At 37.7% G+C, this 27,051-nt stretch overlaps 1 protein-coding gene across 2 annotated transcripts in view; it reads right to left on the bottom strand.

The window, feature by feature from the left end:
* The window catches only part of ctnnal1 (catenin (cadherin-associated protein), alpha-like 1), a 297,913-nt gene that overhangs the window by 108,397 nt on the left and 162,465 nt on the right, over positions 1-27,051 (bottom strand). For both annotated transcript variants that reach the window (XM_052016792.1, XM_052016794.1), the window contains exon 2: positions 5,012-5,201. In XM_052016792.1, the coding sequence (XP_051872752.1) occupies positions 5,012-5,201 (190 nt within the window). The remainder of the gene's footprint in view (positions 1-5,011; positions 5,202-27,051) is intronic.

Below are 27,051 nucleotides of genomic sequence, written 5' to 3' on the forward strand. Positions count from 1 at the left end.
AGGCAAACAATGGCCAAACCTGCAGCTTCTGAATGCTACTCACTGAAACCAGTGAGAAAGTTATGTCTCACACATATACAACCTCAAGGGTACATGAGATGTCTCTTCCAATTAATTAGCTTGATGACATACACTGGTTGTATTCACAAATAAACACAGGTTTCTGGCTGAGCACCACAATTCATTTCTAGTGCCTATGGAACTGTATTATGAAGGGCAGGTAAAACAAAAATATTTTTACAGCTGCGTACTTGACCAGCCATGACGTGCAGGGCTATGGACACTGTGTTGGAAGGAGGGATTAAGCCCAATACAGTACCCCTTTTTCAATTGACACTGACACTAGGGGCTTCTGTATTGCAAATTTTCAGTGAAACTAGTGGGCAACACTGAGCTAATGATGTCTGCTTTTTAGATAAATGTTTTGACAGAAACATCTATGAAAGGAAAGGACATTCTGTGGAAGTATTGTAAAAGGGTCTCTGCCTTTAAGAAATAGAAGGCTTTATTCCCTCCTATTTGATCGTAGTTAATTCGCATCTAAAACAAATTTTATGATCTTAAATATGAACAGGAAAAGAACTACAAGGTCCTGGTATAAAGATGCTGGTACATTCATTCCCTTAACCAGTAACCACAGCAACAGATCACAAAACAACCCTTAGTGACTACCAGGAAAATGACCTTCGTTAAAAATAGAAAATAATGGATAAGAGAGCATACTACATATTTGTTCTGCCTAGAAGTGCAGTCAAGAGAAATCCTAGATTACTAAGAACTCGTGTCTTTCAGGAGATGCTGTCTTCAAAGATTGGAAAATAGAGTACAAACTCACACAGATAGAAATGGAAGGAGTTTCAAAAAGGTGATTATCTCTTCAAAACATTAAGAAAAAAATTGCACTTTCACAGCATTCTACAAAGTTAAAAAAAATGAGATGAAAGGTAATAAAATGGACAAAAATAGCTTTATGCAATGTGTACACCACTCTGCCAAACAAGAGCAATAAAATGGCAAGGTCCTATTAGAGATTCTACTTAGACAAATAAATAACATGAAACAAGTACATCAGTTCAAAAACAGTACAATAAATTATAATTAAATCTATCATCAATGTCATTAAGTTATCTGGAGAGCAGCAAGTTGCTTGTTTCTTTTACTATGAAAATTAAAATGGGGATAGTCAAGATTAACCCTATGTTCATGCTTACAATTTGCAAATAAATTAAACCACTGATGTGCCTTTTCATATTTCTCACAGAACTCTATAGCAAAACTGCTAAATGTATCGAGATATCCTTGAGATGTTTCCATCTTGTTCTAATTAACGGTTTATCACAGGATTTGATTTTAATCCCCAGTCAGAAATTGCAGGAATCGGTTTGCTGATCTAGCAGTTGGGCCCCTCCATCTTGCTCTCATTCTGCTTTGTCTTTACCTTCCTGGCCCCACAAATATTATTTTTGAAGAATGTATCTTTCTTCACGTATAAATGGCAGGAAAAGAGTTTTCAACCTACCCTAAGATATTCGCCAATCCAACTGAATGCAATGCTATAATTTTGAAAAAGCACCCTGTCAACCCTTAACAGTGTTAAAATTGGACTTGCACGGATCCAATAAGCTTTGCAATAGGTGGGCAACATTGAGTACTTTGCTCCCCACCCATTCAGATACCACCAAGTTGTTAAAATTTTTAAAATAACCCATTCAATTTTCTTGCTCAGTTTAGCAGATTACTTAACAAATTGAGGCCATGCTTCAATTAAAAGAAAAAAAACATATAATTTAATATTGATCTTTAGATGCACAGCAGAAACAAATGCTTCCACTGACATGCAAATAAAGCATTAATCTTCCTAGCTGCTGATGAAAAAGATTGTGTAGATTCAAATGTGTATTTCTGTCACTCTTAAAAGGAAAAGCCGAAAATAACAATAACCTGGGGAAATGATTACAAACACGTCAAGTGCTATTTAATTCAAGAATTAAAATCTGGCTCAGAAGTTTGAACTATATTTCCCTTGTAACATTGTTTCCTGTATGGTGGCTACTAACACTGTACTTATTTCAATTGCTGTTCAAACCTTTATCAATGTTAATCAGCTCTGAGCTCCACCAGCTGCCCCATCAACGATGCTTCAGGAATCAATTTCACTGCAACACATACCTAATCTGTCGCGCTACATATACAGACCATGAAGATAGATCCGAAATGTCACCTTTGATCAACAATTCAAAACAAATTTTAACTATGGATGTGCTGAAAGGTCATTTCCTTATACAGGTAACATTATCTGTGTCCAACTGAGCACAGCTGCTGATGGCGGAAATTGCAAATTGCTTGTCCAGACATTAAAGGCCGTGTGAGATTTCTGAGCATGCAAAATAGTAGCAACAAAGCAATATTTTATTTTCAATTCATAAAGGAATGCTCAGCTTCAATCATGTTCATATCAAAGTCAAAGGCATAGGATTCTTCAGATGAACAGTTGGTAATTCATCATAAATACAGCTGGAAACAAAATGAGTAACACAAATTTACTACTTCTCAGTTTAATAGCTCTATTTGTTATTCGTATTCAATTTCTGAAGTAATAGATTTGCCACCTGTTATACCGTTGCCTGATTTTAAGTCTACATTTGTCTTTTTAAAATTCAGTCCATGAATGACTAACATTTCAACAGCATTTTTATTTAAATCACAAATATGATTGACTTCAGTTAATGTGTCGGCAGTAGTGACAACCCCAAACTTCCTTGCTCTTTGCACTCACTTCAGAAAACAAAATCACTGTGCATTTGCTTTCTGGAGACACAATAATTAAAACTTGGGCTACAAGATTAAAATTGCATCAGTTTTGATAAGTATCCTTATACGGAAACCAAATTCGTTAAAGGTAAAAAGACAAACACGTTTAAGAAAAAAAATTGTATTGAAATAGCACTTATTAATCAGACAAGTACTTAAACCAATACAATAATTGTATTACACTCTAATCTCATACTGTTTCTAATATTAAAACTGGCAATTGATATTGACCTTTTTATTTAAACAGGCTGTATATCATTCCAGTGCCACCTAGACAAACAGCAACAAAGTAGAACCATACAAAATTATTCCAACCATGCCAAATGATGCACGTTATGTCAATTGCCCATTATAAACTTGATTCACTGAATGGTTCCTTCTACCACCTAACAATTCGGTGATAACCCACAGGAAATGATGAACACTTTTAACAGTAGGCATTTTATTTTTTAAAAAAGGCAATAAATGTAGACATGTTGATTGATTCAAATGAACAAAAATGTAAAAGTGATCAATTCAAGGACTTGGTAGATGATAACAAAAGCTGTCAGTCAACAACCACTACCTTCTCCCCCTCTCACCTGGACTCACCTATCCCCTGCCTGCATGTACACCTCCCCTTCCCCCCACCTTCTTATTCTGGCTTCTGCAATAAACAGTTGATATTTCAGGCCAAGACCCTTCATCAGGACTGTACCTGATGAAGGGTCTTGGCCTGAAATATCAACTGTTTATTTCCCTCCATGGATGTTGCCTGACCTGCTGAGTTCTCCAGCACTTTGTGTATTGCTCCAGATTCCAGCATCTGCAGAATTTCTTGTGTCTCCAATCAACAACTAATCCCTCCTCTTTCCCCCAAAACCATGAACTCAAACCAGGAAGCACCAGAATGTTGACCAAAACAAATGAGTTTTACCAAGTTCATTAACCAAACACTGCTTGAAGACACTATCTATGCTTATAATACAAATTATAAAAGAGAGACTTCATGGAAGATTGACCATATGGGAAGAAATAAGTCTTGACAGAAGAGATTCATATACTGCAGTACAAGAGAAATATGAAACAGAATGAGGTACACAGAAAGTAGGTAAGAAATATGTGTTTTATATTATCGTGGCCACATCCTAAAACACTTTGATCACAGTGAATTACTTTTCAGTTATCTAACTGCCAAATGCAGCAGCCATTCTGAACTGCAAGCAGCAAATCAGATCAATGATCAATTCATCGTTTCTGTAGTAAAACATTTAAAGAGAGAACAATGATGAAAGTTCCCTTGCCTTTTTATGAATAATACCATTTTATCATTATGCCTGTCTGAAATAAATAGGCTAAACCTTAGAAGCTCTTCTAAGAGATCTGCGATAACATATCATTGCGTTCAGAAGGATTCTAGAATGACAACTTAGAATGAGTACTAAAAGGGGTAATAAGATTGTTTTGTTATTAAGTAATTCACTATAGCATGTAATGATCATGTTATGTGACAACTATTACCCAGTATTACATAAATAAAAGCATGGGGCAAAAATACTGATAGGATTAGAAACTTGACAAAGTACAATTATACCATATTGAAATTGGAGTACAGGAGCCCAAACACAATATGGCTGGGGGAAAATTTCACATTCTCATCATGACATGGTTTACATTACTCCTCGTAACAACCGCATTTAACATTGGATCTACTCAGAGAAGAACTGAGCTTGTGGAAAGCAGACAAGGTTGGAAGAGGGGTGATTTGAAGCAACACAACACTGACCCTGAAACTACGGTATCCAAAGGCATTGATAGTTAAGCTGGCTTCTGCTCAAAATTCTTTTAGCTTATTACAGTGCAATGTGACAACTCTGCCATAATGGGACCTTGAAGAACAAAGAAAGTTACAACGATACTTAATAAATAAATAGATGAAGACATGAACAGGCCAAAGGCCTGTTCTGTGCTGTACTGTTCTATGTTCTATGAGATGGAGGATGAATTTAGTATCAAGATAGGTACAGAAAGAGAATGAAGAAAAAGTTAAGTTTAAGAAAGAGGAAGTGGAGGTTACGCACACACCTTTTTTCATGAAACTAATAGGGTATCTCTTCAAGCTGATGACACACTGACTCATTATTAACGCATGTTTCAGTTTTTTTCCCCTTTGTAAATGATGTTGGGTGCAAATTGCTATGGATCACTGGACAAAACGTACCTGCTCGCCGTGCCTCCTGACAGGCAAAGTACATTTCTTCTTTTAATTCTTCATTTTCACTAGCTATGGCTTCACCGACAGTGACAAATCTTCCAACAGCCAAACTCACTGCTTGCCCAACCCGTTGAATTGCTCGCCAAGTTTTCTCAGATTTCTTTGGTTTTTCTTTATGGTTGATAAGTGTTGTGATCTACAGCCAGTGAAAGAGAAAATTCAAGCAATTAACTTCTAAAATCCTTTATAGATATTATTAAATATTCTAAATACATTTCTGGGTCTATAACACAGATTAGACATTGAATTAGAGGAAGTAGACAAAATATAAATTAAGAATGGCATCCAGGTGGTTTGACGATTCACATTACTCTGAGTAAATATGCAAACTCAGATGCACCTCTAATCAACTTTTATTGCATACAAAATTTTAGAATATTTAAGTGATCAATTTGATAACAGAAGCAATCAATTCGTGGTAGTGGAGCAAGGAAGGACATTGGCGACAACATACAATGGACTGCATAGTGTACCCTGAGACTTTGCAGGGATTTAACTTCTTAATGTAAAGTCTTTTTCAAACTTCCACCTATTTGGTTAACAAATGCTGAAACACTTTTCTCTTACCCTTCACCCACAAACCTTTCCTTTTCTTTCCTCTGCCCTGGCTGGTCTCTTTGCAACTTAAAACACATTTTATCTCCAACTATACCCAGTTCTGAAAGATTTTCAACCTAAAACATTAAATCTGTTTTTCTCTCCAAAAATGTTGCCTGCACTGCTGTACCACCATTTTCTGTTTTGTTAGAAGTAATTGATCCCAACAACAAAAGCTGAGCTGATTCATCTCTCTCCCATTTAAAGTTACTGAACTTGTCAAAAGGGATAATAGAAGGAAGAGAGCAGAATCCATGTCGAGATTCTTTTTGTATAAAGTTAACGAGTTCATAAAATTACCAAAACCAAGAACACAGAGTCAGGATAGTTTTATGAAGGAGTTTACTATCATTTAAGTAGAAGGAAATATTTAATGCAAAACAGAGGATGTATAAACTGTCTAAAGCATGTAAACTTCAACCCAATGTAAGATTGCAGTATAGATCTTGGCATAAAGGGTATACTATTAGAAATATCATGCAGCATTAGTTCTCACAATCCTCCAGTTCTCATTTAGATTAGTTCTCACCAAATCTCAATGTAAAACCTGAATGTAATTACTTAAAGTTGCATATCAAATCCATATACAAGAGATTTTTTTTATATAAAGGTAATAAATCAAACTGTGGTCAGGTCCCTGGTTAAAGAGAAAAATCATCACTGTAAATCAAACTTTCTAATTACATTATTTCATGCGTGTGCTCCTATGTGCACTTGTGTGCCATCTTTCCTCTCACCTACCACAACCCAACTTGGTTTAATTAGGTTTTATACACTTTTATCACTGTTATCTTCCAATCATGGATAGATGGTCTGCAGCTGAAAATTAACTTGTTTGCTTTCTCCACTGATACAGACCAGCCTGTTCAGTATTTCCAGCATTTTCTGTTTTCAGATTACCAAGAACTGGTCCCTGTTATCTACTTACTGGATAAATTACAGAACTGTAGTTCAGTTGCAATTCTCTACTGCTTAATTAATTGATTCGTGCAAAAATGCATTGACACCACTGTGAGTTTCTTGCCATTCAAACATTATTTCAACCGTCAACCAAATATTAAATTACTTACACTAAACTCTCCTGCTTATTAAGTGTTAATGGAAACATACCACAATTGGTATGATTGCTAATAAACTAATAGTAATAAGACACAAAAATACCAAAGTACTTCAACTTCTATCAGAACACAATTAAACCTCAGGACTTAAATCATAGATACCAAGATGAACATCTGAATATCATATAGTGAATCATATCAGATTGGTCTTTGGCTTAATAATCTTTCTTTTAAAAGTGCAGCAGAATTGTGAAACAGGATTAATGTTACAGCCATACCAACTGAATGTTACTATTTGAACAACTTTATACTTTTGTATATCTTTACATAAAAGATATTCAGTGTTTGATAGATTTGCAGGTAAAATCTAGATGTGACACAAAGTATAGAAGTCATAATGAAAAACATGACGTTGCTGGAGGAACTCATCAGGCCAAGCAGCATCCATGGAGAGAAGCAGGTGGTCAATGTTTCGGGTCAGGACCCTTCTTCAGGTCTGAAGATAGGAAAAGGGGAAGCCCAATATGTAGGACGGAAAAGTAGAGCACTTCCTCCAGCATCATAGTGTTTTTCATCTAGATTCCAGCATCTGCTGTCCTTTGTTTTTCTATAGAAGACATACATTTTTTTCAGTGACTGCTCCCAAAAATAATCACTGCCACCACAAATTATTAGTTATAGAGATTGATAACAGTGTAATGTGTGGGGCACAATGACAGGAGTCATTCAGTCTTTGTGCTGAGCTCCCTCTCCTCTTCAAATACAGAGGAGGGATTGATATATATATTAGTTCAATAAAGCAAAAAGATCCACAGCCTCTGTTTCTGTCAACTTCACCTCTAACTCTATTAATTGAAGATCAACAAAACATGCCTGGGGTGAAGAAAGGTGGAGGATGTGGAAAGGCTTTACTTCGCCTCAGAAAACAGTTAAACAAATGGCAACAATCTGACCCAAATTGAATCAAGCATTTTCTATAATGAAATATTGCCTCAACAGTCTGACAAGTCAAAAATTGAACTGACATCTTTGAAAGGCCAATGAATGCAGAAGCAAAGCAAGCAAAACATACACGTATCAGAAATGCCCTCTTCACTGGCTCTTCACCTTATCCAGCATTTCAAAACATCCAATTACTTAAAGTTGAGGTGCCCTTTAAAAGCAGATCTAAATAAAGGACAACTCAGACTTACTAACATGGAAGAACTTATCATTGGGAAATGTTGTATTCCTCCAAGATAGGAAGAAATGCAAAAACCTCTAAATAGAGTAAATTTATACTAAAATAAGGTAATGTAAATATAATTCAGCAATCATTTCCAGGCATAACATAAAGGAGGGATTGTAGATTATCCTAATTTTAATTAACTTTTTTATGGTAATTCAGTACAATACTGCAATTGTCATTCCGCTGAACAATTTAACATTTGTTAGTAATCTAATAATGGAAAACAGCATGATACACTATTTCAACATTTAACCCTGAAGCCTTTTTACTTACAGAACAAGATAACATGCTGATAATGAAAAACAGCCAAATAAGCCTTTAAAAAGAAAACACTAATTTCCATTTGTATATTATCTAGCTTTCATTCATTTGTATTTGCAATTTTTTATTAAAATTTGTATTTTTAATTACGTTTTAAGAAAATCGTTACTTTTTTTTTAAAAAAAGGGAAGCTGGTGCTGGGGAATTCAGCACTTGCATGTAATGGACACACCGAGGATCAAGTTTGTTGAGACAATTCTGGCCTTTTATCCTAAAATCTCAACAACTGTGTTAGAATATTTTCATTCTACCATTATGCTCAGCAAAAGTAACTATAAAGCTTTCAAAATGTTGTTAAACTCAGGTGGTTTAGTAACTTAGGAAAGCAAACCCAGTCTCTCCTAGTACCGCCTTGTACGGTCTTCAGGTTTCATTGGATGTACACATTTGCTGCGGTTGAAAGTAGTAGGGAATCTAAAACCTCTCAGTGCAAACTGAATGCTCCAGACTATTTGTGAAATTGTTGCATTGCCTGAGCAATAGGTGCTCTACGTCTCTGTTGTCCAATAGGATCACAATGTAAATCTCACACACACACACACACACACACACACACACACACACACACACACACACACAGAGCTACTGAGAAACCAGCATGTTCCATTGTTAACCATACGTTCAGTTCCTTGTAGTCAACTTTTCTCTTAATTGGCCTTGCAAGCTACTCTGTTGTACTAAACTGCATTGAAAAGGACCAAATGTATTTCATATGATGACCTTACAGTGATGACCAAGAAATCCCAGTTTTGGATTCATACCTACATTAAATCCATATGGGAAAGGGGAAGGTGGGGGGGGGGGGGGGGAAGAGGAGGGGAGTTGAAAAAGTAAAACAAAAATTGAGAACCTGACCTCAACTTGCTGACTCCCTTTTCCAACACAAATAATTAATTGGGAAGTGTGGGCTGCTAGGGGGCAAGATGACGAGTGACTGTATCTGCTCTCAAACAGTGGGTCAATCCTTAAACATTTCAATACCATCAAGCCATTAAATTTACAAAGACCTCAAGGTAAATCATACTTGTAGGTTATCTGGGAGATCAAATGAAACCCTTGCTTCCCCCAGCTTGCATTATTCCACCCTGCTCCCCTATCTTTTACTGAATCTGGGCCAATTTCTCTGTTCAGAATCTGACTATTCATTGCTCCTTTCAGCACTTTGATAACCACTGCCAAACTGAAGAAGAGCACCAATCTCTGTATGTCTATCTTCACTATTTTGCAGACTTGTTAGTAGTGCAGGTGGCAGGAACTCAACATCCTGCATTGCATGAGCTGGTGGACACGTTTACTGCCAATTTTCTGCTAGTGAAAATCCAAATATTCTATTTTGGCTTCTACTCATAACTTCCACTAAGTGCTAGGCATATCAATTCCACTTAAAGCAGTACAAGCCTCGTGAAAGCCGTTTGGGGGATGTGCAAAGGAGACAAGTCAGAAATGGCATGCGACACAAGCAATGTGTATTAGTAAAGTAGGTGTATCTGTGTTGACTACAGCAGAGTACAATAGCACTGTTTCTTTAAACAGACTATAAACTCAAATGTGCCCCTCCATGCTACAAGCTAAACATGCCATTAGCTCCTCCAGCAGTTTGTATTTTGCTCCAGATTCCAGCATCTGCATTCTCTTGCATGTAAACAATTATTAATGCTACATGGCACAGAAAGAAGCTGCTCCTAATAACTACTGCAGTTTATCAAGATTCGCACTCCAGAAAATTTATTGACCAACAGATTAGTTCAGTTGGAGCAAAAAACTGCAGACTCTAGCAATCCAAAATAAAAACCCACTATGCTGGAAGCACTCAGCAGGTCAGGCAGCATCCATGGGGAGAGAAACAGAGTCAAGGTTTCAGATCAAAGACCCTCCATCGTAATTGGAAATGTGAGAAAATAATTACATTTTAGTTTGCAAATGAAGGTTGGGGGGAATGGAGGTGTCTGTAGTAGGGTGCAGACCAAAGCTGTCAAGGGAACAATTACTTGAAAAACCAAAGACAGAAAAGAAAAAAAAACAAAAGTGAAACACTGAGGTACAGAAACATCTGTGGAGAGAGAGAGAGAGAAAAAATGGAGTGGCTAAGCTGTAGATTGTAAAATTCAATACTTAAGTCCTACCCAGGCTGAAGATGAGGTGCTGCTCCTTCAGCTTGCACTGAGCTTTGTTGCAGCCATGGAGGAAACTAAGGAGAGAGGTCAAATGGGGTGGGATGAAAAATACTTACCCTTCAGCCTCCTACGTTCCAGGGAAAAGAAAACCCACCTTATCCAATCACTCCTTATAACCACAGCCCTCCATTCCAGGCAACGTCCTGGTGAATCTCTCCTGTACCCTCCCTATTTCTACCACATCTTTTGTGGTGACCAGAACTGTACATAATACACCAAGTGTGTAAAATTCAGAAAAACTCCGTCCACCACTACCCTCTGCCTCTTTTCACCAACCTAATTTTCGATCCAGTTTGCCAACATGCATTGGCTCCCTTGTGCCCTAACATTCTGAACCAGTCCACACATGGGACCTTGTCAAAAGCCTTACTAAAGTCCATGTAAACCACATCTACTGCCCTGCCTTCATCAAGTTTCTTAGTTACCTTGTCAAAAATCACAATCAAATTTGAAAGACGTGACCTTCCCCACACAAAATCATGCTGACGAATTAGTTCCTCCCTTTCCAAGTGAATGTAGATTCCTGTCCTCCAGAATCTTCTCCAACCATTTCCCTACCACTCACTGGCCTGTAATTTCCATGCTTACCCCTGCTGCCCACTTTGAACGTGGGAACAACATTAGTCTTCTGATAGCTCACCAGCAGCTAACGAAGATGTCTTCTCCCTTGCTTCCCTTACTATCTGGAATAGATCCCATCAGGCCCTGGGGATTTATCCACTCTGCTCTGTCCAATATTTCTAGTACTTCCTCTTTCCTGATACAGGTGTGTTCCAGAATATCAGCATACCCCTCCCTTAACTCTCCAGCCTCCACATTCTTCATCCTGGAGAATACTGATGAGAATTATTCATTTAGGATCTCGCTCATATACCCTGACCATGCATAAATTACCCCTCTGGTCCCTGAGGGAACTTGTTCTTTCCTTAGCTACCTCCTTGCTTCTTATATACTTATTAAAGGAATTAGAATTCTCCTTAATCGTACTTGCCAACATTATTTCATGGCCCTTTTTTGCCTTCCTAATTTCTTTCTCAAGTTTTCTCCAATATACCCTATAAACCTCAAGTGACTCACTTGATACCACTTTCCTATACACTTAGTTCTTATCCCTGATTAAACGTTCAATATCCTTTGTCAACCAAGGTTCCCTGAACTTACCATCTTTGCCTCTTATCCTTATAGGGGTACGCTGACTCTGAACTCTTACTTGCTTTTAGATGCCTCCCACTGATCAAATGTTGCTTTCCCCCCGGCAGCTGCTCCCAATCTATCCCTCCCAGGTCTACTCTTAGACTATTGAAATCCACTTTCCCCCAGTTTAAGACCTTAATTCAGGAACCAACTTTATCTTTTTCCATGACTACCTTGAACCTTCCTTCATAACACCAATCATGTTTTTTTTCCAGATCGTCTGCAAAATGAAAAGTAATTCAACCAGAGCAAAAAGTCCTTTACAATTTTTTCCCCACTTTAAATGGTATTTTCTTCCTTTATTGTAACACAAACTAACAGCTGCAGTGATCCTAAAGATATGCGCGTGTGTGTGCATGTGCATGTCTGTATAGCAATAAAACCTCAAATACTACTGAAAGATTAAACTTGCATGTTGCTCAAATTACTTTACTTTCGTTAAAAATTCCTCCCACAGTTAATACTTCAATTATCCAGTATCCTTTGATCTCACAGTAAAAGAAGTTAAGTGATTACTCAGATTATAAAATCATTCAGAACACATTGAAAGCAGTGGAGCCAACAAATCTGGCAAGTGCTCTTCATTGAAAGTGACAAATTGCTTTTTTTCCTTTAAAGTGTAACCCATTCTGACAAAATTCATTCTACTGAATGAATATAGATTTACATATCTAATTGGATTCTCACTCCTGTTAATCATAAATATCTTTTAAAATTTTCCTTTTATTGAGAATTCCTGGTTTGCTGGGAACATATTACAGCAACAAGCAAGAAAGGATTTAAAAAAAAATGCATCCATCAACACTGTTACTTCGAACAAGCAATTTACAAACATTTAATGTAAACCTGTTTTCAACTTACACAAAATCATCAAATGTTAGCAATGTAATGGTGAGATGCTAATATTAAAATATATCAAACTTATAAAAATGCACTTAGATAAACAATATTTCACCAACATAGCTGGGGCAAAAATTCTGAACTCTAAACTGTAAACAGCGGGATTAACATCATAGGTTTGTCATTTTATCTGTCATTGATATCATCATTATCATCATTTATACGTTTCGACAACTGGAGATCAAAGCCAGGCAATTCAGTGGCATATTAATCATTTGCTGAACAGTATGCCAACCATTCTGGTTATGGTTTTGTTGTTTACTATTTCTGTGGCACTCAATGCTACTAACTAGCCTTACAAAAGGAAATTACTTTAAAAAATGTATTGTGTCAATGCAAAATACTAGAAGGAAAACAGGTAATCTTTGGCTATGAGGATGGTGAGGAGGGAAGTGGCAGGGGAACTACCGATTGTAGTTGGGAAATGGGGGTGCAGGGGTGTTGCGAGAAAAATTTAAAGCGAGGATCAGATGCCAGCAAGAGGCAAGTCAAGGACCTGGAATCTGTCATGGCTGGTTGTTAGTTGCTGGGGAAGAGGTCATAGAATGGCAGGAAATCAAGAGTTAGAGTGAAAGTCAGATGTTGCTGACTGGTAAGGCAGTGGTGGTGGTCTGGGGGATGGGAAAAAAAAGAAAGGAAAGGGCCCAAGGAAAGTAAAGGGCCCAAGAAGAGCCAGTAAGTGGATAAGTTATGAGAGACTGGAGTTGAGTTCCATGCTCTGGGTTGGACTTTTTCAGGGAGGCCTGCTTTAAACTGTGTATCTGTAGAAACACAGCATTATTAAAACCTGGTTGAACTAAGTGTGTCTAACAAGAGATGCACTATGGATTAATGTGACCCAAATTCTCCTGGCCTACAATGAATAAGGGAAAGATGTGATTACATACATACCAAACAAAGAAAACAGCTGATCAGCACAAGCTTGATTCACAACACTAAATTCAAGGGCTGATTTCTGGCTATTTTTCTTGATCCAAATATCAGTGTAACTGTATCCCACTTGGGGCAGCTCAATTTTCATAGGTGCAAAACCAAAACAGACACACATTATGCAACCAAATATCTCAGCCTGGCTGGGTAAATGGCAGGTAAATAAGTTGATCTTCTGCAAACAGTGGGATATAGTAGTATGGGTACTTAAGTGTATAGATACCCAAATCTTTGAAAATGATCAGTCAAAGCCATTAAAAAACCAACTGGAATTTTATGATTTTTGGGGAAATTGAATACAAAAACAGTCAGGTCAAGACAACTCTGGAAAACAGTGGTTCAACTACATCTGGAATTCTGCATTTTGAGCTCCTTGCCAAGGAACCTGAAGAATGCCCAGACAGATGGCACATGATATGAGAGGTGTGAGTAATGAGGAAAGGCCAGTGCAATTGCTGCTTTCTTTCAAAACAAGCAGAGATTTGGTAGAGGCTTTCAAATGATCAAAGGGAATAGTCAAGATAAAGAGATAATGTACAGTTAATTAAAGACAGAAGGTTACGATCTCAGGATAAGTGCTACTTATAAAAAGAGGGAGAAGGAAAAGAAATAAGAATTTTAGAATGTTTTGTGATTCATTACACTGAAGAATTGTTAATCTTAACTTAAAGATGGTGTTTGAATTTCTCTTTTTTTAAATTTCTGGTTCCATTCACAGACTTTTGGGTGTTCTGCAAAATTGAATATTTTCAACTATTTAAAATAACATTCAAGAAGCATCAACTTTTGGTTGCTGTAAAGTGCAACTAATTAGAAATTGGTGTTAATTATTACAGGCTAGCATTTACTTTAATTATTTCGCAAAATCTTGTTTCTCTTTCATGTAATCATAAAACTATTCATTTTTCATTCCGTTTCTACCCATGCAATTGCTCAGTCTACTTACTTATTACTGAAATGGTGAAATATCTATAAGTGATCTGCATAATGAATTATTTTGAAGTTATTGATTCTGAAGTTAAACTCATCAGATATTTTGAGCATAGTAAGGTGAAAACTAGATAGTTTCTTTGGGTATCTGGCTGAGAAGACTAGGAGGATCTTTTGGCCCAGGATTTCAAACAGTGGTGAACTTGTTTTATAGGAACAAAACAGGTGCCACAATGCCCAATGTGGCCCACAGAACATATATAAACATTCTGAACCAGAACTGCATTGTTGCCATCTTAGTATAGCATTCAGGATTAACGTGTTTGATGTCCCTTTATTAGTTGGTTTGCAGTGAATTGAGCCATTGCATTCAGTAAAATATGACCTGCATATAGTCCAATCAAAGTTGTTAATGGAACAATTGAATGCCAGAACCTAAGCAATGTCTTTGTTTCAAAACAGACTTGCTGAATATGGTGACAGGAGGAGCTGGAGTGCTATTCCTGGCTTCAGTGCACCTCCAAATATTGGTGCTTTCACAAAGCTCCCTCCCAATTTTTTGTCCCTGCTGTATCCTAACAGTGCATGTTACAATTACTGCCCTCTCCTTATCATGAATTGTAGGCACTCCCTTCTTTGCCCATCCTTTCCTCTTAATAGTTTCCAGTCCTCCTCATCACACCCAGAAACTATCCAGGAACCACATCACATTAAACTGCCTGGGAAGACACAAGGACCGATACCAGGTGAGCCTTTTGTTCACTGCTTCAAGGTAGTGATTTTTCTTGAGCCCAGTTTATATCCCCAGGCGAAAATAAACCAAGTTTCTACACTCTCATCTTGAATTAAGCTGTCTCTTCAAATAATGCATTGGAATTTGTAACATTCATTGGATCTGGTGGAATGGGGAATTTGATTTAGTACAAAAAGTTGGCAACAACAAAGCAATACTCTTTTACTGTTCATTATGTTCTGGTATGGTAATCAGAACACACAGGAACATAAGAAGCCGCAGAGAGTAGTCAACTTAGCCCAGTACATCATGGACACATCCCTCTCCACCATCCATCATCAAAGAAGACAACATCCATCAAAAATCCCCACTATCCAGGCTATGCCATCTTTCCAACCCACCACCCCCCATCATGCCTCTTCTTTTCTTCACTTTCCTAGCCTAACTCTCTTGCTTCTACTCTCCTTTTTTCCTCCTTACCTTTAACCCATCCCCTGGTGGATCTGCTCTCCCCTCCTCCCCTGCACCTGTCTATCACCATCTCTCACCTGCACCTGTCTATCACCATCTCTCACCTGCATCTACCTATCACAACCTTGTGCCCACCCAGCCTCCCTTTTTTGTCCTCCTATCACTACTCTGATTTTCCCTCCTATATATTGGGCTTCCCCTTTGTCTACCTTCAGTCCTGAAGAAGGGTCCCGACCCGAAACATTGACCACCTGCTTTTCTCCACAGATGCTACTTGGCCTGATGAGTTCCTCCAGCATCATAGTGTTTTTCATCTAGATTCCAGCATCTGCAGTTCTTTGTTTCTCATGCCATCTTCTCACTGCTACCATTGGGCAGGAGGTACAGAAGCCTGAAGGTTTCAAGAACAGCTACTTCCCTTCAACCACTCAGTTCTTGAACCAACTGGCACAACCCTAACCACTACAGTTTAGCAACACTATGACAATTTTGATCACTTTGCACTAAAATGGACTTGTTGTTTTTTGTTCTAATTTGTTTTTTCTTGTACAAATTGTGTATAATTTATGTTTAATTTATGTTTTTCTTGTGAATGCTGCTTATATGATGGTATGTGCCTGTGATGCTGCTACAGGTAAGCTTTTCATTGAATTTGTATATACATATACTTGTGCACGTGACAATAAACTTGACTTTGGCTGTGTGATGCAAGCTTATTTCTTGGGTTCCGACATGGATTCTGACATGGATTCTAAAGCCATATCCTTCCTATTTAGAGGCTAGTAGATTATCAGCTGAAGCTATGCTGTGGGAACTAGTGTAAAATAAGCATTCAATGATTCATCTAGCTGAGAAGTTGGAATTGCTTATTTGCTCATGCATAGTGCATTCAGAGTGGTTAAGTTTGGCACAAAAAATTGAAACTTTATCAATACGAATGTTAGCCAACTACTTCAATTTCACACTTAAATTTTAGAAACTATACAATTATACCAGTGACCTTATAGAGAGGAAGTAAAACTAATTTAGCTATTTCAAAGGAAATCACTTCCTTTACCAGCAAATTACATGCACTACATAGATATAAAATCACTTCATTTTGTCTTCTGTTAACTGCAGTCAAACTTAAAGTAAATATAGCAAGTGCAAAGAGTGAGTGAAAATGCAATCAGGATCTGCCATTTCCACCCACACAATGCTGGGCCTCATCACTTACAATGATCTGTTGAGAGACAAATAGGTTACGAAACATGGCTCAATGTCAGGTCTCATCTACTAGGTCCAATGTTCTATCAACAGTGGACATCTGTCACTTTAGGCAGAGAATCTGAACATCAGTTTTCTCCCACTTCCACCAAAACATCAGAAGTTACAGCATTGGCTCATTTTCAGAGGACTCAGCTTTAGTGATCTTCAAAATGACCAGGCTGTCCAAGGTAGAACATGAGCTCCTGATGATTCACAAAAGGACAGTATACAAACTGTAAGTACATGCTGTCTGCCACCCTAGCTCACCGTCAAATCCACACAATGCAACGCTGCAGGGGCTTCTCATTCACAAATCCCAGTTCTCCAAGGGGGAGGTTTTTTAATTCATGCCACATCAAAATGTACCCAATTAAGTAAGTGAAATAAAAGTTTTCTTTCATCACCATTAAAGCAGCATTCCACTCTAATTGCAGCTGGACTATTATAATCAAAAAAGTAATTATTTGTAAATACAGCAGTGGCATACTAATGTTTATTTAATGTTATTTTTATAGATTGGAAAGTACTTGCAGTTCTTTAGGAAGTAATGACTTCAGCAATGCAGGGGTAGAAGTGGGTAGCATTATGTGCATCAAGGCCAGTTTATAAATAGCAAGGTGTTATTGTAGGATTGCAGCAGTTGTCATGTCATTTCTGTTTCATGGTATACTACTTTTATTGCCAAAAACCAAGTTTCTGAACAAGATCGTAGTTCAATAAAACTTGCGTAAATAAACAAAAATAACAACAACATGCAGAACTACTAGATAATTATCTTTGTTTCACCAACACCATTATCATTATCCTCACTTTGATGGCAACCATGAACTGATTTGCCTCTTTGTCTTTCCTGTCAACCTCATGACCATCACCACACTCTGCAACTGCTTATTAAGATCTTGATGAGCCAGAAAAGGGAAATATTCATGGATTTAGACCCTGATGTATTCAATTATCCAGGCATTGCATAAATCAGATGGGTCAGATTAAGACCTTGTAAACTGCCTGATTTTTCACTCGACTAGACAGAAGAAAACAAATCAGGAAAGTTCCTTTGCAGAGACATATATACTGAAAATCAACATCAAAATACCCTACTTCACCACTGAAGAACCTAAAGATTATATCCAGCGCACTTTTACAATGGTTTGACCCTTCAACCACTCTCTACTCCTTATCAGATTTACTTTTTTTTATTTTGCACTCCATTCACTTATCAGCAACATGGTTTTTTCAGACAATATATTTCACTCTCCTGAATCCTTCCTCAGTACATCAATTTTAAAACCTCTTTTCCTAAATTCAAATGTTTGCTAAAGGTGCCACTTAGCTACGTTTTCACTATCATTTCACTTCTTTCCTCCTCAATATTGAAACCTTATCCTTAGCTTTAAGTTGTCTTATACGAGGAGTACATGAGACGCTTTCACGAATATTTAGTGTGGTCAGTGAAGTGATCACGTTAATATTTCAAATCATCCACGTGACCTGTGAAAAGTTCACTCTGATAGTTCCAGGTCTTTGTGGTATGTTGGTAAGGAGCTTTTCAAACCAAACCTAGGTATAGAAGACATCACACTATTATCTACATCAGCTCTTTCCCTCAGTTTCCCTAGTCAAATCCTATTTTCATGTGCCCTTAAATAGTTACCTTTTCAAGTGCATGTTTCATTCTTTTTAAATGGTGTGATTACCTCAACTTTCAGTGGCCATTTGTGCTCTAGTTTTCCACATCCTAGTAAACTGTTCTGTGAAAATTTCCTCTTCATCACTGTGTTAATACATTTATGCCCATCCATCCATATTTTTAGCCAATTAAATGATCAATGAAAATATTTATTTTCTTATCTACAGTTCTGGTGCTTACATTATTTAAATTTCAGAAAAGGACCATTGAAAAACAGAAATAAAATCATTCCATTCACAGTTACAACTCTCCGTTTAAACTATTGAGGGCTATCAATTTGAAAAATTTCATACTTAAGAGGATACAGACTTGGGACCTATTGGTCTGTATATTTCTTTTTTAAGCATAGTTGTCAATTCATAAGCAGCGCAGCATCAAGTTTGGACATGGCTAATTAAAGGTCTTCAGTACACAAGTAACAGCTGCAGCTGTCACCTGCTACAGAAACACTTCCAATTATATTTTACATTATGCAACTTTAAATTCCACTTTCCCACAATTAAGTAGACTACAACAATGCTTGCTTACACCACGATGGTTTTGCCACAATTAGACATAAAATAATTAGTTAAGTTGAAGTTATTGGAGACCTTTTATCGTAAAATAGCGAATACCTGATTGCCCAAAATATTTAACAGGAAAATGTCAGTTCAGAACAGTTGGTTTTGAACATGGTGCAGGGAAATGCAGGCTTAGATTTGCCATAAAACATTGGTAACAAAAAGGGTCAAAAGCTAAGCACCTGAACTTACAAGGCAAAATGCAAGTTTTCCATCATTAATAACATCATGCTTCTCCCAATCTGAAAAGTCATTGTATAGTACTTCCTTTGCAAGACAAGATAGAGGTACAATGGAATGAGAATACTGAATACTCCCACCATCTCCCGATTATCAAAATAAAAATTAAAGTCTATGCCTTTAAATCAGAATCTCATGCACTTGTTTTACCAAGGCAGAAACCCAATTACATAAAAACTCAAATTAAGGACTGTGAATGGGTAGACTAAATACAAGTTAAGGGCTGCTGGAGCTCCTTCTTATTTCTCCTCCCACTGCCTAGTTAATTCTGTTTTGGCAACACTGACAACCTGGTACAGAATTGCTGGAGAAAAGAAATCTCCTCTGCATGACCGACAGTGGAATTTCTGGAATTCTTAAGCCATTCTTTTTGGCTTGTTTTGTGAATGCTAGTGAGTATGTTTCACTGCCAAAGAAAGAGATTGAACTAATATAGTAATTTCCAGTCCAAATATGTTTCGTCCCCACTATTAATAGCCAGAGATTGGGAAAGGAATTTATATTGGTTTATCAGCAACCTTGGCATACTATTCGACCTGAAGCTGAGTTTCTGACCCCACATGCTCCCCATCAAAGATGCTCTGCCTTAGTTTAACCATTATTTAAAATTTGAATGCATGCAGGTGCCATTTATGGACTGATTTACAACCTCTTGATTTAATGCACCTCTTGATGGTCACCCCACCTTCATAAACTCAAATACATACAAAAATCTGCTGCTGATATCCTATCCTATAAGTCCTTGGCACCATTAATTCAGTTGCTGCCAATTGAAAACACTCTCAAGTCATCCAATAACTCAAATCTAATAATTGTTTATCTGGTCTTTGAATCCCACTTATCCCCACCCATCTTGTCTCCCAAAATTTCCTGAAGCCCCACATCTCCCAATCCTTTGCAGCATTGATGCCCATGCCTTGACTGGCCAAATTGTGACCCTTTGAAATTTCTTTCCTGAACCTCTCTACCTCCCTCTCTTCCATAAAGACCCTCCTTTAAAATATATTATCTTGACAAAATGGACAAGATGCTGGGAGGAACTTTGCAGAATCTAGAACAAGGGCACATAATGTCAAAATAAGGGGTTTCTTATTTAAAATTCTCTATCCTAAACACCTACAGAGGCCGAGCCATTGAATATATTCAAAGCTGAGGACAACAGATTTTGGTCGACAAGGAAATCAAGGGTTACAGGAGATACGTTGGAAAGTTAAGCTGAGGCCAAAATCAGATCCACCATGAATAGCAGAGCGGATCCAAGAGGATATCTGGCCTCCCTCTGCTCTGATTTTTTATGTTATGGTCATTCCTGCTAATTTCCTGTTCTCCGTTTAGTATGCATTTTCTCCACTTTCACCAAAGTCATAAATTATATCCTATCTATGCTGTCTTCTGCAGACAGTCACCTTTACAGACAACCTTGACTTTCTCATTTATCTTTTAATAGTTCTATTCCACAAAAATTAACCAAACTCATCAGATTATACATGTATCTTAAGAACAACCACCTCTTCTGATTCCTTCAGTCTCTATACCACCTTGTTACTTTTCCAACATCCAGCACTGGATGAATAGAATTTTTTCCAACTAAATTCTCTTCCACACTCAACCCATATTTTTGTCCTTTACTCTTACTAAGCTGCTCCTCATGGTTGAGGATAATTTGCTTCTTGTGCAGTTCAGTGATTTCTGAGGTGAATGAGGTCAATCAGGGACCCATAGACTCTGCCATTGAGAGGGCAGGTGGCTGGGTAGTGTGCAGGTGAGATGGTGTGTTACTTCAACCATTTACTCTGAACACCAAAGGAATGGACGAGGTTTGCAATGTCGCCCCAATTACTACTCCTCTATTTTGTCTGGTCATGGCCAAGCGATGCTACAAACCAGTGGCAATGTTAACATTTTCCAAGAAGCCTTTGAGAACACCCCTGAACTGTTTCCTCTACCCACATGCAAATCTCTTCGCCCAGGATAGTCTACCTTTTAGAAGTCTGGTGTTGGGCATTTGAACAATGTTGTGTGCCCATTGGAGCTGAGTGAATGTAATCAGGGCCTCAACAGTAAGGATGCTGGCCTGGAAGAGGATGCCGGCCTGGAAGAGGATGCCAACATTGGTTCACTTATCCTGCCAGTGGATTTGGAGGAATTTACAGAGGCAGAATTGTGAGCCCCATCTGTACTTTGAGCTGCCAGCTGTGGTTAACTGTTATATTGTAAGCATCCACAGGGGTAGGGATCACTGCTGCCTGGTAGACTGAGATTTTTTTTAAGATCTTGATCTTCAAACACTTTACTTCAGTCAACCAAAGAATGTACTGAATGCAATCGAGTTTTTTTCATCATTAACATCTAATTTCGGTGAGCAGAGGCTCCCAAGAAATGGCAAACAGTCCATTCTCTCCAGGGCTGTGTTACAGACTTGAGGACGGTATTGAAGAGCAGGGATCACTGGGGTGTGAACCTATTTTGCAGAATTGTAAGGCCTATTATCTTATACACTTGAGTGAATGAGTTGATGATTGCTTAGAGTTTAGTCTCTGAACTTGGATATGCATTAGTTTCATCAGTGATGCCAGACTAGCTCATTCTTGACAGCAAAATTTACAGCATTAAATCATTGCTCCTCTTCTAGTTTGCCCTTCCAGAAGGTGCATGCTTTGTTATTTGAGCTGGCTTTCTCCTGCCCACCATATTTAACTCAGGCAACATTGTTAATGTCAAAGCATCCAAGCTCTCAGGCCTTGACAACAGAGCAGACCTTGATAGTCTTTTGCTGTCGGGAACATCCTAAGAGTTCTGCCATTCCAAGTCCCAAAATTCATATCAGAAATTGAAGTTACTATTGCATCACTTCTGTCAACACAGATGGCTATTGTACACCAACTACCACATAGGCTTGACAGAATGAGGTCTTGGTCTAGTGGCAAGGGGTCCAGGATCCAAGATGACAGAAGTCAGCTATAGTGCATAGAAATTCACACAAATACACACACGTCAATAAGTGTCCAGCAACCATCTGAGGCAGAGCCAAACTGTTTGGAACTTCAGTGTCATATCTCATCTTGGCCTTCTATTCATGCTATTACTAAGTCTCATAACCTACACTTCCATAAAATCTCCCAGCGACCCACTCAGTTTATCTACTGCTGAAACCCTCAACTATAACTTCTAGAACTGACTAATACAAAGCGTGCCTGGCAGACTTCCCATTGTTCCACTTTTCAAAACCCTCTTTGCCTTGCTCTTCCTCATCACTTTAACTCTGTCCAGCCTTGCATCTTCCTCCAATATCTACAATCCTTTATTTCTCACTCTCAGAGCTTTCCCAATTTAATTGCTCTATCAGTAGCAGCCTATAACAACAATTTTTAAACTGGTGGCTTGAAGCAAACTCTTATGGAACCTTCAGTTGCCTTAAATGAACAGGGAGGGCTCACATATGGGCCTAAAAGGTGAGCTTTGGCAGGCTCAGGAGTGCATTCAAAGTCAAATTCTTTCAATCACTGACACTCAAGTAGGTGCCAGTGGGCATCAGTGAAGAGCATAAAGCTGACTGATTTAACTGATCTTGTCAAGAGCTGCAGAAATTAATACAGAAGGCCGGTGGGATTGGGTATGGCCAAATACTATAAAGTGTCCCTTTGTTAAAAACAAAAAGGAGAAACATTTGGGTGTGGTAATCACATTTTCTCTTAAAAGGAATAGCAAGCTGTCCACAAGGCTAAATCAAGTACTAATAGGAATCTAAAGTTTGTTTGATTGCAAGTTAAAACAAGTATTCTTTGACACTGCAAAATTCTAGCTCTATGCAACGCACTTTCTGTAATTTTAAACAGCACCGTAAAAAAAATACATTGACGATAAGCCAGGATTCAAACAAAGATAGAACTTTTGGACTTGTAGTGTTAACATGTGAAAAAGAAACTTTTCTTTCTGCTGCACATTTCATAAACTCAGGGGATTCCAAAGCACTTCAGTTCATTGAGAGATGAGTTTAAAGTGCTATTGCTTTCACAATGCAATGAAACACAATAGTTAATTTGCACCTTAGCAAGGTTCCACAAAACAGGGAAGAAATATAGAGCTAATTAAACTATTTCAGGGGTACCAATTGAAGACTAACCATCAGCCAGCACAATGGGAGACAACCTGTTCTTTTACGGCTACTACCAAGAAGGCATTTCTTCATTTAGACTTAGTTGAGAGCATTTGTGAATGTAGTGCTACTCAAATTTGTTCCCTTCACCACTTATCATTTAGCTTTGCAGAGGGAGTAATGGGATCAGTTTCCATTTTGTTGTTTGAAGCTTTGCATAATTTTACTTAATAGCATGGAACTAAGGAAAAAAAGTATAAAATTTGATCCAACAACTCATTTTGTTGGATTCATCAATTTTAAAAATATAATTGAGTATGTTTGTGCATGCTATGGACCAATGAAGCCTTTATACTTTCAACTGAACATTCAGGACTAAAGCAGCCACTTGATAGACATTCCAACCACCACCTTAAACATTTGCTCCCACCAGTGCCATGGTTCTGTGAATGCAATGTGTACCATCTGTAGGATGCACAGCAACAACTTGCCAGGGATTGTGTAACCGCAACTATGAACTCAGTATGGGAGACTTGCACATTCTGAGGTGCAGGATCACATGCTGATAGACATATTAAATGTTTGCACAGTCACCAGAAAGGTTCTTTGAGAAGAGGGCCAAAATTTAGGCCAAAAATTTTGACACCAAAAGACAGTGTAGAAAACTCCTAATCGCTTCTTCAAAATAGTGCCATGGAAGCTTTGCGTCCACCCAAGAAGGCACATGGAGGCTAAAAAATGTTTAGGCCAAAACTTATCGCTCATGTTATATCTGCAAAAGAAAAAAATGATGATATGCTAATACGATGTAAATCTTGCATGCAAATATAATGATATATTAAGCTCAGTGAATGGCACACAGGAATATCTTGTATTATAAATTTGCAAGCTTTACAAATATTATATTTACAGAGGAAAAAGTCATGTAGAAAGAGAGGACAGCAAGAATATCAATTCACAAATTATCTGCAAGTTTGCTCCCAGTTACATATAACACTGATTTATAAAAATATCACCATTCCTTCATTGTCACCCGGTTGAAATCTTGGAATGCCTTAACAGCAATGCAGATGTACCTCTATCATATGGGCTGCAGCTATTCCAAGTGGCAGAGCACCACCCCATTCTCAAAGGCAATTAAATGTGGGTTATAAACATTAGCCTTTATAGGAACAAAAAGTTCTTTTGTCCATATCTGACTCATGTTGAGTCTTGTTCACGAATCACCCATATTGATTGGTTAACACTGGATTCCATTTCTGCAACACTTCAAATAGAAAATACTCATCTTTTGAAAATCTCTTCCTCTAAAAACTTCCCTCTTTTGCAAAGCTTTTAAACAACTGTCTTAAGGTCTCAAAATCAAATTTTGAACAAATGCTCTCATGCAGCACAATGGGACATTTTAGTACATTAATAGCAAGTATTAAATGCCTAATGTTCTACAATGATTGCCAAAGTGGTATCCAAGTACATTTTCATCATATGTAGCTCAGTATATGTTAATCGTAAATACATTTTATATTGAAGGATGACCACTCTGCACAAATATAAATGCTGTAATTGAAATTAATAGTTGTGATAGGTAGCCCACAAGTAAACAGGTGAGATTACCTTGTAGATGACATATGAATTCAATGAGAAATTTTATTCTTAGTACAATGAATTCTATATTTGAAATACACTTTTCTTCTTTTATTGTGCCAGATGCCATTGGGCATTGAAGACCGGGGGATTTTTACCAATAAACTAACCAGATTCAAATGTTGCTGTTTGAAAATGTGTGCAAGTTCATTGTTGTTTTATGCAAATTCTATAATGAAACATACATAAATCCAGTTCACTTAAACATCTGTTGTCACTCACAGAGTTCATTTTGACTGGTCAACAATGTTAATTTTGTTAGAACATTAAGTCATTGTTTTGTATCCCATCACCTATTGCATCTACTCAATGGAATCCTTGTTTCAAAATTATATCAAATGGAAATAAGCACAGTACAAAGCATTCTCAAGGCAGACTTTAAATGTGGTGCAAGCACATCATGCCACATGCAGTAGGAATGTTTAGCAATTAAAGCCGCCAAGTCACTTACCCTCCCGGCTAATAATACAGTCCTAATAATAACTTACAATTCAGTAATAGTACAAGTCTGTAAGTCATTTAGCTTATTTAGTTCCTCTTTCATGAACAAATTTAACCATATGGATCCTTGCATCTTGTAGTCTCACATATGCTTATCCAGAAACAAACTCTAATCCAGCAGTGAAGCTGGGGTTGGGAGTGGGGTGGGGGAGTGTTTTCAACAGCAAGCTATTTTGTCAGTATCCTCACCCCTGAGGAAGAGCTGTGTATATTCAAGTCTTATTCCAAAAGCTTGAACATAAAAGCCTAGATTCACACTTCAGTGCAGTGCTGCACTGCCAAGGGTGCCACCTCTTGGATGAGACACTAATCCTCCATGTGCCTTCTTGGGCAGATGCAAAGCTCCCATGGCACTATTTTGAAGAAGTGATTAGGAGTTTTCTACACTGTCTTGGTCAATTTTTACCTCTTAATCTGTGCCACTAAAATAGAGTGTCAGAATACTACATTGTTTTTGTGGAACTAAGCTGTACACAAATTAGCTGGTATGTTCCCTACATTACAACTGTGGCTAACTTTAAAAGTACTTCCCTTCAGGACATGGAGGTTAGGAAAGGCACCATAGACAAATCTTTATTTTTCTCTAACAAACCAGAGTATTAAGAATATTTCTTGGACTCGATGTTTCTTTTTCTGTATCAACAACTATTTAAGGCATTCGTCATCTGAAAAGCATTTCAAAATCTTTTCCCAGAAGAAAGCTAGATCTTATGTTTTCATGTCCTCAGAGCTATTTCTCAATTGCACTTTTAGACTCAAATCAGTGGCTTAAATTGTATTTACAGGCCACGGGCCACATGCTGCCATGTTTACTTTGTATTCTTTCTACACAGAACATACGGGACTAGTGAGTGATATGGTGCAGCAAGTCCAAACAGCATGCTTGCACTTATAACAATGTAGATCTCCATTTATTCTTGTAACAAAATAACACTTGACACTAAATAGAAATGTAAAGTGAACTAGAGAAGTGATTGAAGTAAAAATTTGATGCTGTACAGATGAATGCTAGAACAGATGAGAATCAGCAGAGGAGGATGAAAATAAAGAGGGTGTGATCAAGACCAAGATATAACCAGACACAAAGGATGCCATTTGTGATTTTGAACAGAGAAGCTCGGTGCTTTGATGGAAAACTGGATTGAGAGGTCAAAGTTGGATCATAATCAATACTCCCTTCAAAAAACAGAAACTGAACTTTAAATATACATCTGTAAAGGTTCAAATGTATGTTTCACCAAAAAGTTTCACCGCCCAAAATATGGAACCAAATCAAAATAGCTTGGGGAAAGATGGCCAGAGTTGTGCTTTTTATTGAAGGGGAGGTAAATTTTGAATGATGGGGAAAAGCCAGATGATATGGAGATTGATAATGCTGACAAACATGACCAAATAGCAGAAGTTGGCTAATAAAGATGTGATTTAAGAGAATGTTGAGGGAAGACACAGTGAGCTTCACGAATGGCATAAGCCA

The sequence above is a fragment of the Pristis pectinata genome, chromosome 5 (assembly GCF_009764475.1).
Source record: "Pristis pectinata isolate sPriPec2 chromosome 5, sPriPec2.1.pri, whole genome shotgun sequence".
Taxonomy (NCBI): domain Eukaryota; kingdom Metazoa; phylum Chordata; class Chondrichthyes; order Rhinopristiformes; family Pristidae; genus Pristis; species Pristis pectinata.